Genomic DNA, 14,368 nt, shown 5'->3' with positions numbered 1-14,368 from the left:
CCAATTCCTTTCCCAGATATTGAAATGATGATGTAATGATACCCATCACAAGAGATCAGACACAGGGCTGCACAGTGATCCACTGATGGTCAGTTTAGAATTATAGTAATCAAAAGATTGGCTAAGTCAGTTCCTGCTTCTGAATACATACCATAATTACATCTCTTCTGAACTAGCACTATTGATTATCTTATCTGCAGATTTAGCAAAAATGCTGAAGAAGATATATTGACACAACCTCAAGTGTAGTAGAAGACACACTGACACAACCTCAAGTGCAGTGATCTTCTCATTTTGAGCTCCCTTCCTGTGCAAAGTGGATGCTGCTACAACTTTTGCTGACTGGACGGTCAAATCATAAGTGGTATCTTTTGTTAATGGCATCAAGAATATATAAAATCCATCTATCAGCATAGGAAGGTCAAACCCAGTGTTATACGATGCAAGGAGCAGAGCAACTCAGTATGCAGCACTGCTTTAGCACTGAGGGGGAATGCTTTCCCTTTCCCCAATGCCTGGGTCCTCTCTCTCAGACTGATGGAGAAATTGCAGTGTGATGCCTATAGGAGACCTGGAAATGTCTCCTGATTGGTGCCTATCTTGTACTCCTCTGCAGTTACAGATTTTATGTATACAGTTTTTAAGAGATAACATATCACTCTGTTGCCCAGGCTGGAATGCACTGGCACCATCACAGCTCACTGGAGCCTCAAACCCCTGGGTTCAAGGTATCCTCCTACTTCAGTCTCCGAGTAGTTGGCTACAGGTGCATGCTATGGCACCTGGCTTATTTTCTCATTTACTGTAGAGATGAGGGTCTCACTTTGTTGTCAATGATGGTCTCAAACTCCCGGCTTCCAGCAATCCTCCTGCCTCAGCTCCCCAAAGTGCTGGGATTATAGGCATAAGCCACCATGTCTGTTCCTACTGAATGATTTTTAACCCTTCCCAGTCTGTTGGCAATTTGAGTACTGTGACTTTAAGTCAAATTAATTGAGCAATTCTATTGATATCAAAAAAGTATTTCTTGGCAAAGGGGAGACATAAAAAGGTAGTTACCACCATTTTCAATGGATTAAATTCTCCCATAAAAGAAACAACAAAAACCCATTAACACACAAATGCCCCACATCATGTAGTTAAATTCTATCTAAATCTATTGATACAGCAATCAGAATTTAAAAATACCTGACTGCAGTTTTATTAATGATAGCAACTACTTCAAATCTACGTTTGAGATTACTGAGTAAATTATGGTTCTCACGTTTGTCAATTTGATCATTTCAATTTCAGAGCTGAACTTTAAAGACTGACAGAATGTTTTTTAGAAACTTCTTAGCACTGTTGATGAAATAAATGAAGTACAATGTAATGAAAAGGCTAAATTCTGGATCAGATAACAAGTTGGTTCTGAAATAAGGGGTCATGAACTCACCGTGTGACCTTGATTAGGTAAATTAACCTTCTCTGGGACCTTACATTAGCCATTCCTTCCTATAAATACTGGAAAAGATCTGAAGATTAGATGAAGGAGTTGAGGAGTATATTCCTAGCTCATATTCCTTCAGTTACTATTTACATGTCGCACTATGGCTATACATTAGAAACTACTTCCGAGTAAGAGAACCTCATTTGTAAAATCTTATTATATCTTCTATATCATACGATATAGCAAGAAAACCTAAAACTCACTTAAAATATATTATGGACAACAATATCCCACGAGGCATATTTCTTTCTAGAGCCAGTCTTACACAAAATAATCTTCCAATTATTAAGTGCCTAAAAACTTGTCTTAAGATATCTGGAGTACCTTTTCTTATAGCCAAATTACACAAACAAAATCCCTTATCATTATAAATTTCTATCACTGAGAAAAACTCTACCCAGTTCCTTAGCACTTCCATGACTATTACCTTGAGCTAGTAACTCTTCACCAAGCTGTATTTCTTCAAGGAAGAACTTCTGAACAGCTTCAGCATCTTTAAGGTCAGGTAACTGGAAATAAAATATTTAATAATTGACACCACAATTATGCCAGGGGATATAACCAATACACAGATATCAATAAAAATAAAACAACAAAAACCCAATCAATCATTCTAAAAAAACTGATAGAAGAACTTTACTCCTGAACAACGCTTGTAGGAATTAGGAGTTCATCTACATTCAAACAAATAAAAGAAAAAACTTGAGTTTCTATTTGAAAAATTCTTAGAAAGCTCTAACTTGAATGTAAAAAGAGTGCAAAATCTATACCATCTACGCACTTTACACTATTTTCGGATTGCCATTATTGTAGATTTTTATACAACTGTAATCAATTTGTCCTTATGATTCAACATTATTTTATATAGATTTGGTTTTTGTTGTTGTTGTTGTTGTTGAGACACAGTGTCATTCTGTCACCTAGGCTGGAGTGCAGTGGCATAATCCCAGCTCACTGCAACTTCCACCTCCCAGATTCAAGTGATTCTCCTGCCTCAGTCTCCCGAGTAGCTGGGATTACAGGCGCCCGCCACCATACCCAGCTAAATTTTTGTATTTTTAGTAGAGATAGGGTTTCGCAATGTTGGCCAGGTTGGTCTCAAACTCCTGACCTCAGATGATCCACCCACCTTGGCCTCCCAAAGTGCTAGTATTACAGGTATGAGCCAATGCACCCAGCCTACATTTTACATGCATCTAAAAGACTATTTTTTGAGACAGGGTCTCACTCTGTCACCCAGGCTGTAGTGCAGTGGTGTGATCACAGCTCAGTGCCTTCCCCTCTCAGACTCAAGTGATCCTCCTACCTCAGCCTCTCTCTACAAAACAATGAAAAATTAGCTAGGCATGGTGGCCCATGCCTATAGTCCAGCTGCTAAGGAGGCTAAAGCAGGATTGTTTGAACCCAGGAAGTCGAAGCTGCAGTGACCTGTGATTGCACCGCTACTGCACTCCAGCCTGGGTGACAGGGTGAGACCTTGTCTCAAAGAAAAGGCCATTTTTATTTGAAAACCTACACTTCAGTAGCTGGGTGCGCTGGCTCATGTCTGTAATTCCAGCACGTTGGGAGGCCCAGGCAGGCGGATCACAAGGTCAAGAGATTGAGGCTATGCTGGCCAACATGGTGAAACACCGTCTCTACTAAAATACAAAAATTAGCTGGGTGTGGTGGCATGCACCTGTAGTCCCAGCTACTCGGGAGGCTGAGGCAGGAGAATCGCTTGAACCTGGGAGGCAGAGGTTGCAGTGAGCCGAGAGCACGCCACTGCACTCCACCCTGGTGACAGAGTGACACTCCACGTCAAAAAAAAAAAAAAAGCAGGAAAACCAACCTAAACTTCTAATAGTGCAAGTTTTTGGTACTTGAATTACATTGTACATGCTCTTACTAGCCTAGCCAACACAAGTGAAACAATTTAAATTTCTGAAAGTGGAGACATCTTTCACGGACTATCCCAGCATATGGCAATAATTTAATTCTATTCCTGAATCTAAAAATACATACTGGTGCATGTCTCAATCCATTTTCCTATGCCCTTAAAAATATAAGTTACCAAAAGCATAATAAACACATTACACATTTCAGAAACGTAGTCTGAACCTACTAGAACAACGAAGTAGTTTCCTCCCATTTTCACTTCACTATTACCATGTCCAGTCAACCAGCTGTGTTTACACAACTGTTTCAAAATCACAAAACATACTGGTTGACTTAATTTGTCCTTGTCTCAACTTGCTTTAAAAAGAACCACTAATGATCCAGTAATCTAAGTCCTAAGAACCCAGACAACAGAACTCATCTCAATAAAAAGGAAAAGCTGCACACACAATGATTAACATGTACTTAATTTACTTACATACACCACAGAACATTTTTTTTTTTTTTTTTTGAGATGGAGTCTGGCTCTGTCGCCCAGGCTGGAGTGCAGTGGCTGGATCTCAGCTCACTACAAGCTCCGCCTCCCGGGTTTACACCATTCTCCTGCCTCAGCCTCCCGAGTAGCTGGGACTACAGGCGCGCCACCTCGCCTGGCTAGTTTTTTGTATTTTTTTTAGTAGAGACGGGGTTTCACCGTGTTAGCCAGGATGGTGTCGATCTCCTGACCTCGTGATCCGCCCGTCTCGGCCTCCCAAAGTGCTGGGATTACAGGCTTGAGCCACCACGCCCGGCCCAACAGAACATTTTTTACCAAGTAGATAAACCTACGTAGTCATTAAAAATAATCAAGAACTCAGGATCTACGAAAAGAAAAAATAAATTACAAGTTTTATATCCAGAACTGTGTACTGGAACAAAGCAAAAATTTGTCAGGGCAGTGGGATTCTGGATCAGTGGGCTTGAATAATCTTGAATAATTTTTGAAATAATAACCCATGGTTCTTTCAAAGGAAGCTAGAGTAAGGAAATTAAATCTTAAGTGTAATATTGCATCATTTTGAAGCACCTGATTAGGAACTTTTCATCTTTTGGTGCAAATGTCTTGAGGCCCTCATATTGTTCCTTAATTATTGTTCACACAGTAAGCTATTTGTTGTTATGGCCAGCAAAAGAAATAATGAAGGACCTGATAATTGTCAGTGGAACTATGTTATTCACCTACTCCTAAAAATAAGCTGTATTTTAAAATAAAAATGCAAAGTGCAGTATCAACCAGCTTTTTCCAATTACATTTTAATTACATTTCCAATTACAGATTTTAAAATAATATTTCTTTAAAATATATAATTTAAACAGAAACCAGACTATTACCTTGGAAAGCCCAGCTCTCTCCTTGGCAAGCTTCTGTTTCTTTCTTCCTACAAGAAAGGTAATGTTATATTTACATTTTGTCATTATAAAAATGGGAATGAAAAGAATTCTAATTGCTGTGGCAGTCATTAATTCCATTTGCAAAACATTTCTAACTCTAGCAATCTATCCCTCCCTGTGATCTATCAAGGACATAAGAATAGTCTGGTCAGTGAGCTGTAGGCAATGTGACACTGCACTGGAGCGTTCTCCTTCCCTCTGGTGCAGAAGATCTAGCAATTCACAAGACGGATATAGCTCCCACAGCTGGACTTCTAAAGTAATTACAACAAGCAGATCAAGTCCGCCTCTTCCAACCAACATAGGACATGTAACAGGGGTAAGAATTACGCCACTAGTATTAGGGAGTTTTATTACTGAAATATGCCAGATTATATCTTTACGGAATATTGAAAACTGGCATTCTTAAATGAAAAAAAAAAAAAAACCTAAAGTGGACTGGAGGCATATGGTGGTTATATGAAAATACTATACCACTTAAAGGTACTTGAGCATCCTCAAGATTCTGGTATCCAGGGGAGGCCTGGAACCAATCACTCAAGGATACTGAGGGAGGACTACCCCTAAAATGATAATCATTAAAAACTACCAATGACATAGAGTAACTACTGACATAGTCAAGAAAATGTAAGGCTCCAATACTTATTATTAGCTAATATTTATTAGCTGGGTGATTTTATACAAATCTCTCACTCTCCCAAGATAAGGTCTATCTAATCTTAGAAGACTACAATGAGAAACAAAAGCCACGAAACAAACAAATGTCCTCTGAACACCTTAAAGCACTCTACAAATCCAAGCCTCAATGCATGACTAAAGAGGTCTGAGGGCCGGATGCAGTGGCTCATACCTGTAATCCCAGCACTTTAGGAGGCTGAGCCAGGCAGATCACAAGGTCAGGAGTTTGAGACCAGCCTGGTCAACACAGTGAAACCCAATCTCTACTAAAAATACAAAAACTGGCCGGGTGCGGTGGCGGGTGCCTGTAGTCCCAGCTACTCGGGAGGTTGAGGCGGTAGAAGCACTTAAACCTGGATGGCGGAAGTTGCAGTGAGCCGAGATAGAGCCACTGCACTCCAGCCTGGGCAACAGAGCGAGACTCTGTCTCAAAAAAGAGGTCTGCCTACCTGCAGACAGAAGGTTCATTTACTATGGTCAAGGTACCTTTTCTTTTTTTTTTTTTTTTTTTTTTTTTTTTTTTAGACGGAGGCTCACTCTGTTGCCCAGGCTGGAGTGCAGTGGTGCATCTCAGCTCACTGCAAGCTCCGCCTCCTGGGTTCACGCCATTCTCCTGCCTCAGCCTCCCGAGTAGCTGGGACTACAGGCGCCTGCCACCATGCCTGGCTAAATTTTTTTGTATTTTTAGTAGAGGCAGGGTTTCACCATGTTAGCCAGGATGGTCTCGATCTCCTGACGTCGTGATCTGCCCACCTCAGCCTCCCAAAGTGCTGGGATTACAGGCGTAAGCCACCACCGCCCGGCCAAGGTACCTTTTCTTAGTCAACCCTCATAAACTCAACTTCATCACACCAGCATCAGATACCCACTCGTCTCCCGTAATAGAGTGCTACCACTGTAAGGCCTAAATACAATTCTAGCCATTTCAACAGAAAAAATATGCATTAAAGTTGATCTTATGTATTAATTTGAAGACTGCTAATTTAAGTACCTTACCTAAGTGTTCATCACTGCACAACTAACTGTGGGGAAAAAGGACAAAGAACATAATTCGACCCTCCATTTGCTTATGGGTTTTTGTTCTCTTAAGGCAGAAAATAATGAGTGACACCAGACAACAATATCTAATTGCTAAATATTGTGGTCTACACTGGAACCTGTACTAGAGGGAACGCAGTAAAACTAGAAAAGAAATGGAAGACTTCAGAGGATCTGGACGTGAAGACAAGGAACACTTGCATGTAAGCACTAAGTTTTAGATGCTACATGCCATACACTGTTCTAAATGTTTATTAGTTTATTTAATCCTCACAACACTAAAAGAGGTATGGCTGGGCACAGTGGCTCACACCTGTAATCCCACCACTTTGGGAGGCCAAAGCAGTCAGATCACTGGAGGTCAGGAGTTCGAGACCAGCCTGGTTGATACAGTGAAATCCCGTCTCTACTAAAATACAAAAAATTAGCTGGGTGTGGTGGCAGGCACCTGCAGTCCCAGCTACTCAAGAGGCTGTAGCAAGAGGATCACCTGAACCTGGGAGGTGGAGGTTGCAGTGAGCTGAGATAGTGCCACTGTACTCCAGCACAGGTAACAGAGCGAACTCTGTCTCAAACAAAAACAAAAAGCCAAAAACCAGGAACTATTATCATCCCCATTTTCCAGATGAGAAAATGTATCAAGGTCGCAATTACTTACTGGTGGAATGGCAACTCAAACCCAGTCTTTTGGACTTGAAACATGACTCTCTTCTGCCTCCATAGTTAATAGTGTGGAGAAGACATTATTACCATCAAAACAAAAGGCACCTCAGAAATGAATGTGCCAAGTTTGCGGGATCAATTGTACGAGACATACAATCTGCTAAACCAGAATTTAGAGAAAATGACAAAACTGATCATGAAACCCAGGAAAGTGAAATTTAGTCGTAAGGTTTTTTAATAAGGTGGGGAGGAGTGTGTGATTGCCACTGAATACATTTAACTGACACAGCTACCAAATTTTAAGATCTCTTAATTGCTTTACATTTTTAGCAATAAGATTAAAATTCTGGCTTTAGTTTCATGATACAATTAACTTGCTACATTAACATATTTTCAGATATAGTATAATACAGTATCTCTGTGATAAAGGGAGAGATGGTAATCAACTGAAAAACCATAAAGAAATTTAACAATGAGCAAAATCAAGCCTTGACTCAATGTTTCCAAGATTTATTCATTTAAATAAGATGCTTAATATATTTTTTACATGTCATTTTATCTGTCCCATATAAGTGAAATGCACCTGCAGTTGGCATTGTAATTTGGAAATTACATTTAATTTACTCATAATTTAGAATGATAAAAACTATGCTTCAAGGATCCTGATACTCTGCTTTTGCTAACAGGTGACAAAAAGTCTAAATAAATTAGGATCCCAAATTTAACCTCAACCTTCATTTTTAACAATTAAGCCTCTCTTATGCTCCACCTCCCGGGTTCCCGCCATTCTTCTGCCTCAGTCTCCCAGGGAGCTGGGACTACAGGCACCCGCCACCATGCCCGGCTAATTTTTTCTATTTTTTAGCAGAGACGGGGTTTCACCATGTTAGCCAGGATGGTCTCGATCTCCTGACCTTGTAATCCACTCACCTCAGCCTCCCAAAGTGCTGGGATTACAGGCATGAGCCACTGTGCCTGGCTGCCTAAGCCTCTCTTCTTAACAAAAAAGAAGAAAGCCAACAAGCTACAAGCTACACGCCTTATGTGAGAAACTGCTCTTTTATTGCAAATGCAAATATTCTACTGGAAATAAGACTTAGAAGAACTCAAAATTAAAAAAAAAAATTAATTTTAAAAACCCAAAATTAACTGAACTGAAATAAATTTCATTTCATAAAGGCCAAGTAACCCCAGTTTTTAAAATCAGCCAGTCACGTAATTACACTTTTTTTTTTTTTGAGACCGAGTCTCGCTCTGTCACCCAGACTGGAGTGCAGTTGCACCATCTTGGCTCACTACAATCTCAGCCTCCCAGGTTCAAGCAATCCTCCTGCCTCAGCCTCCCAAGTAGCTGGGACTACAGGCGCACGCCACCACGCCCAGTTAATTTTTTTTTTTTTTTGTATTTTTAGTAGAGACGGGATTTCACCATGTTGGCCAGACTGGTCTTGATCTCCTGGCCTCATGACCTACCTGCCTTGGCCTTCCAAAGTGCTGGGATTACAGGCGTGAGCCACTGTGCCTGGCCTATGTTTATATATATATATGATATAGATAGATAGATAATAGATACATACACACGTATATTTTGGAGACAGAGTCTTGCTCTGTCCCCCGAGGATGGAGTTCAGTGTGGCAATCTCAGCTTACTGCAACCTCCACCTTCCACATTCTAGCAATTCTGCCTCAGCCTCCCAAGCAGCTGGGATTACAGGTGTGCGCCACCACACCCGGGTAATTTTTGTATTTTTATTAGAGGGGGGTTTAGCCATGCTGGCCAGGCTGGTCTCGAACTCCTGACATGAGGTGATCCGCCCACCTTTGGCCTCCCAAAGTGCTGAGATTACAAGAGTTAAGCTACTACGCCCGGCCACAATTACCTTTAAACAAGACTACAAGATTATTCTAAATAAATTCTACTTGAGCCGGGCGCGGTGGCTCACGCCTGTAATCCCAGCTCTCAGGGAGGCAGAGGCGGGAGGATAGCTTGAGCCCAGGAGTTCGAGACCTGCCTGGGTAATACAGCGAGACCCCGTTCTCCACAAAAAGGAAAATAAAATAAAATAAAATAAATTCTACTTGATAACAAAAACATCAAACAACAAAATAATTCTACTTATAAAAAAATCTCATCCAGACGCGGTGGCTCACGCCTGTAATCCCAGCACTTTGGGAGGCCGAGATGGGCGGATCATGAGGTCAGGAGTTCGAGACCAACTTGGCCAACACGGTGAAACCCCATCTCTACTAAAAATACAAAAAGTAGCCAGGTGTGGTGGTGTGCACCTGTAATCTCAGCTACTCAGGAGGCTGAGGCAGGAGAATTGCTTGAACCCGGGAGGCAGAGGTTGCAGCAAGCCGAGATCACCCCACTGCACTCTAGCCTGGGCAACAAAGTGAGACTCAAACAAACAACAACAACAAAAATCTCTAGCATTCATCAATTACCATGTGTGAGAAACAGTACTAAAACTCTACACTATACCATTTTTAAAAAGACAAAACTAAAGCTTGAAGTTACTTGCCTAAAGTTACTGCTGCAGCTAAGTAATTCACTGTAATCATTAAGTTGCTTAGGCCAGAAAAAAAAATTTTTAGACTGAAAATGACGGAGAAGTTTTGAAATAACATTCCTCCATTTGTCCAAAATGATAGCTCTTGTTTCTGCAACAGGACTTCAGGGTTTCCAAGGGACGATAGGGTTAACCCATTCTTTATAACTCTGCATTTGTACCAAATCCCCCAGCTGCCACCCATTTTGGCAACTACAGGAAAATAACCTGAAGGCAAAATTTGACTACTAGCATTTATGGAGGAGCATTTCCCATGTCAGGAAAGGTGGGAGGCAATTCAAACATCTCAATCTTCACAAGACCAACAAGAGGCAGGTGGCATTACCTGATTTTACAACTACGGAAATTAGGATTCAGAAACCCCAAATTATGCCGCTAACCTGGCCCTAGAAATTCAGGGTCTGAATCCAACACAGTATTCTATTAGTCTACCTAGTCATAAATCAAATTCTGTCTATATCCTTTCCCTCCTAAAACATAAGAAAGCTGGAACTAGATGTCAGATTCTAAGCGCTAGTAAGATCAGCGCTGGAGTCACTGCTCACACATGGCTACTGAACGCTTCAAATGACTTAGTATAGCTAAATTAAATCGTATCCCCTGTTACTTAAATAAACAATAATCCCTTCTTTGTACACCTTGGACTTTAGTAATTTATGTATCAATTTTAATCTCAAAGATTAATTTGGCTGAACCACCAAGATCAGCTACAAAAATATTTCTTATTCCAACAAATTTGCTCTTCGGTGATGCAAATGAAGATTCTCCCAAAACTCAAGGTGGATCACAACGGTTTTCTTGACACGATTCCCCTCTTGTAGACCTCTCTTAAAAGATATCGCAGGTATGAAATAAGACTGAGCCACGGGAGAAGCGCAGCCCTTTGGACTCCCCTGCAATTTCTATAGCATTCACTCATATCTTGGAAGCACTTAGCACGAAGCTACCAAGAGGGTTTAAGAATGCAGCAATGAGCCGGGCGGATCATCTGAGGTCAGGAGTTCGAGACTAGCCTGACCAACATGGTGAAATCCCGTCTCTACTAAATTCAAAAAATTAGCTGGGCGTGGTGGCGGCCGCCTGTAATCCCAGCTACTGGGGAGGATGAGGCAGGAGAAGTGCTTTAACTCGGGAGGCGGAGGTTGCAGCGAGCCGAGATCGCGCCACTGCACTCCAACCTGGGCGACAGAGCGAGATTCCGTCTCAAAAAAAAAAAAAAAAAATGCAACAATGATACTGCACTGAGCATGCGGATTTAGCCTCAGACTAAAATTTGCGACAAAAATGCACGACTTTTTTAAGAGTAGAGGTTTAAAAAGATGAACGACAAAAAAAGAGACAACCTCCTCCCCACGCCATACACACCCGAGATTGTAACACAAATCAAGAATGCATTTGCACGGCTAAAGTGTTTGGGAAAAACAAAACAGGAAAAATCCTTCCTTCAAAATGGAGGGAATTCCTGCCGGGCAGTAGTGCCCCCAGAGCGGCGCAGCCAGCGCCATCGCCTATTGCGGGCCGCACCACGCGGTCGCCCTGGGCGGCCCACAGGAGGGTGGGCTGCAAGGACCCCTCCTGTGGAGGGCGACGGCCGGAGGCAGCAGGCCCGGCCAGGGAAGAGAGGACCGACTCACGTTCTCGAAGCCTGTTCTTGAAGTTGGGGTCACTTCGTCTTTTGCGATCGAAGTAGATGCAGTACCCAATAAAAAGGGCTCCGCATACACCGGCGGCGATGGCGCTGTTCCGACCCACCATCTTCTCTACGACGCTGAGCGTGGACGGTGGCGGCAGGGACGGGACGGCGAAGGAGCGGTGGGCCACGAACCCTCAGAGAGGTCGGCGCAGCTCACACCCGACGGCCACGGGCCAGGAACTCGGAAAGGCAGAGCACACGCCACTTCCGGCCCCAGTCAACTAAGGGCCTCGAGGTAGTCTGCGACAGTGCCTGAGCAGAGGTCCGGACGCGGCTCCTGCGCCTGCGCAGTGGGCCACGCCACCGATGCTCGTGCGCCGGTTCGTGTACGCACTGGAGTCGGGAATTTGCACGTGACCGCGCACTTTTTTTTTTAAACCCGCGGACCATGCTGTAACGAGGCGGGCACGTTGCTGGCGTGCACGTACTCAGAAGACTAGCTGACACCCTTGTTTGTGGCAGACAAGGATGCAGGGTCCCGGACTGCGAATGCTTCATCTTGTCTAACACAGGCAGCCTGTGACTTGTTTGAATTAAACTGTACTTTCAAGTTGCCACAATCCATTGTGCAGTGTTTCCATTTCAAAAGAATGTTACAGGATAGCCTCATTCTATGATAACTGGAATAAAATTAAATGGAGTAATTTCTTGAAAAATATACACAATTGAAGAAAAAATAGAAAACGTGAATTGTTTTATAGCCACATGAAAACATACACATGATCAGGCCAGGCACGTGGCTCACGCCTGTAATCTCAGCACTTTGGCAGGCTGAGGCGGGCAGGTCACTTAAGGCCAGGAGTTCCAGACCAGCCTGGCCAAGATGGTGAAACCCTGTCTGTACTAAAAATACAAAAATTAGCTGGCCATGGTAGCGGGGGCCTGTAATCCCAGCTACTCTGGAGGCTGAGGCGGGAGAATTACTTGAACCAGGAGGCAGAGGTTGCAGTGAGCCGAGATCATGCCACTGCATTCCAGCCTGAGTGACAGATGAGGACTCTGTCTCAAAAAAATAAAATACAATAAAACTATATATATATATATATATATATGTAGTTATGACTACACCATTGTAGTCCAAGCTGGTGACAGGGCCAAGACCTTGTCTCACAACAAACACACACAAAAAAATCCTTTGTCACAAGCTCCTGTAGTAGAGCACATCTTCTGAGTACGTGCACGCCAGCAACGTGCCCGCCTCGTTACAGCATGGTCCGCGGGTTTAAAAAAAAAAGTGCGCGGTCACGTGCAAATTCCCGACTCCAGTGCGTACACGAACCGGCGCAGAGCATCGGTGGCGTGGCCCACTGCGCAGGCGCATATATATATATATGATCAAAGTTAAGATAATCTGACAAGGAAAACCGTGGGCTGAAAGCAGGCATTAAACAGACACTGTAAGTTGAGGGGTATCAAAGAAGTCAAGCATCATTGTCAGAGACATTGGAACGAGAGCTACCTTCTTGAATAGGGACTGGGTAAAATGAGGCTGAGACCCATTGGGGCACATTCCCAGGAAGTTTGGCATTCTTGGTCATGGGATATTTACAGGGAAGGGAACAAGTTAATAATGTTTACCTAACACACCCAGGAAATGTTCTGATGTCCCGATATCTTAAGAACAAAAGCATTCTTAATTTTCCCTTTAAATATTGATTCTTGCAGAAGACAGTAGTTACAGAGGATTAACAATCCTTTGACAAAAGACTGGGCAGTGTCTCACACCTGTAATCCCAGCACTTCGGGAGGCCCAGATGGGCGGATAGCTTGAGCCCAAGAGTTCAACACCAGCCAGGGCAACATGGTGAGACCCCGCCTCTACAAAAAAATTAAAAACTTAGCCAGGTGTGGTGGCACACACCTGTGGTCCCAACTACACGGGGAATGAGGCGGGAGGATCCCTTAATCCCAGGAGGTTGAGGCTGCAGTTAGTTATGACTACACCATTGTAGTCCAAGCTGGTGACAGGGCCAAGACCTTGTCTCACAACAAACACACACAAAAAAATCCTTTGTCACAAGCTCCTGTAGTAGAGCACATCTTCCCCATTATTTTTTTGCTGTTACATACAAACATTGTACCTAAGGTGGACATGTTCCCTCTCTTGCTTTAGAGTGTGTACCATTCTATGAAGTATCCCTTCTTTCACTTCTTTTTTTAAGACTGAGTTTTGCTCTGTCACCCAGGCTGGAGCGCAGTGGCATGATCTTGGCTCACTATAACCTCCACCTCCCGGGTTCGAGCAATTTTCCTACCTCAGCCTCCCCAGTAGCTGGGATTACAGGTGTGTGCCATCACACACAGCTAACTTTTGTATTTTTAGTAGAGATGGGGTTTCATCATGTTGGCCAGGATAGTCTCAAACTACTGACCTCTGGTGATACACCCGCCTCAGCCTCCCAAAGTGGTGGGATTACAGGCGTGAGCCACCGCGACCGATCTTCTTGATTTTTTTAATAAACTTGTTTTTACTTTACTCTGTGGACTGGCCCCAAATTCTTTCTTAGGCAAGATCCAAGAACCCTCTGTTGGGGTCTGCATCCAGACCCTTTTCCAGTAACACCAGGTTGTGTAATCAAGAATTTGGCTGGCCTTTTTCCCCGGTTTCTGGGAGTTCTAACCCCTTGGAATTGACGAGTGATTCACTCTTGTAATCCTAGCACTTTGGGAGGCCAAGTTGGGAGGATGGCTTGAGTCCAGCAGTTTGAGAGCAGCCTGGATACTGAAGCAACGTCGTTTGGGGTAATACCCAAGGTATTCGTTGCTTTGTGCCAAGGAAGTCAAGAACTTGAGCACACATGGAGTAAGGTTAAGAGCAGAGGTTTAATAGGCAAAAGAAAGAGAAAGGAGGCTTGGGTGCGGCGGCTCACGCCTGTAATCCCAGCACTTTGGGAGGCCGAGGCAGGCGGATCACCTGAGGTCAGG

General features: G+C 43.2%; 1 protein-coding gene and 1 non-coding gene across 2 annotated transcripts in view; both read right to left on the bottom strand.

Moving 5' to 3' along the window:
• Positions 1-11,792, bottom strand: part of TOMM20 (translocase of outer mitochondrial membrane 20) — a 19,643-nt gene extending 7,851 nt beyond the window's left edge. Inside the window, exons 1-3 of the mRNA XM_023216229.1 lie at positions 11,385-11,792; positions 4,739-4,785; positions 1,917-1,998 (exon numbers count right to left, since the gene is read on the bottom strand). Of these exons, the coding sequence (XP_023071997.1) occupies positions 1,917-1,998; positions 4,739-4,785; positions 11,385-11,505 (250 nt within the window). The 5' untranslated portion in view covers positions 11,506-11,792. The remainder of the gene's footprint in view (positions 1-1,916; positions 1,999-4,738; positions 4,786-11,384) is intronic.
• LOC111545341 lies at positions 10,584-10,718 on the bottom strand. Its single transcript, XR_002732409.1, has one exon. It is a non-coding gene; the product is annotated as a small nucleolar RNA SNORA14 (small nucleolar RNA).
• Positions 11,793-14,368: the final 2,576 nt, after the last annotated feature.

This window comes from Piliocolobus tephrosceles, chromosome 1 (assembly GCF_002776525.5).
Source record: "Piliocolobus tephrosceles isolate RC106 chromosome 1, ASM277652v3, whole genome shotgun sequence".
In the NCBI taxonomy this organism is placed as follows: Eukaryota; Metazoa; Chordata; class Mammalia; order Primates; family Cercopithecidae; genus Piliocolobus; species Piliocolobus tephrosceles.
This window is presented reverse-complemented; position numbering and strand designations above follow the sequence as displayed.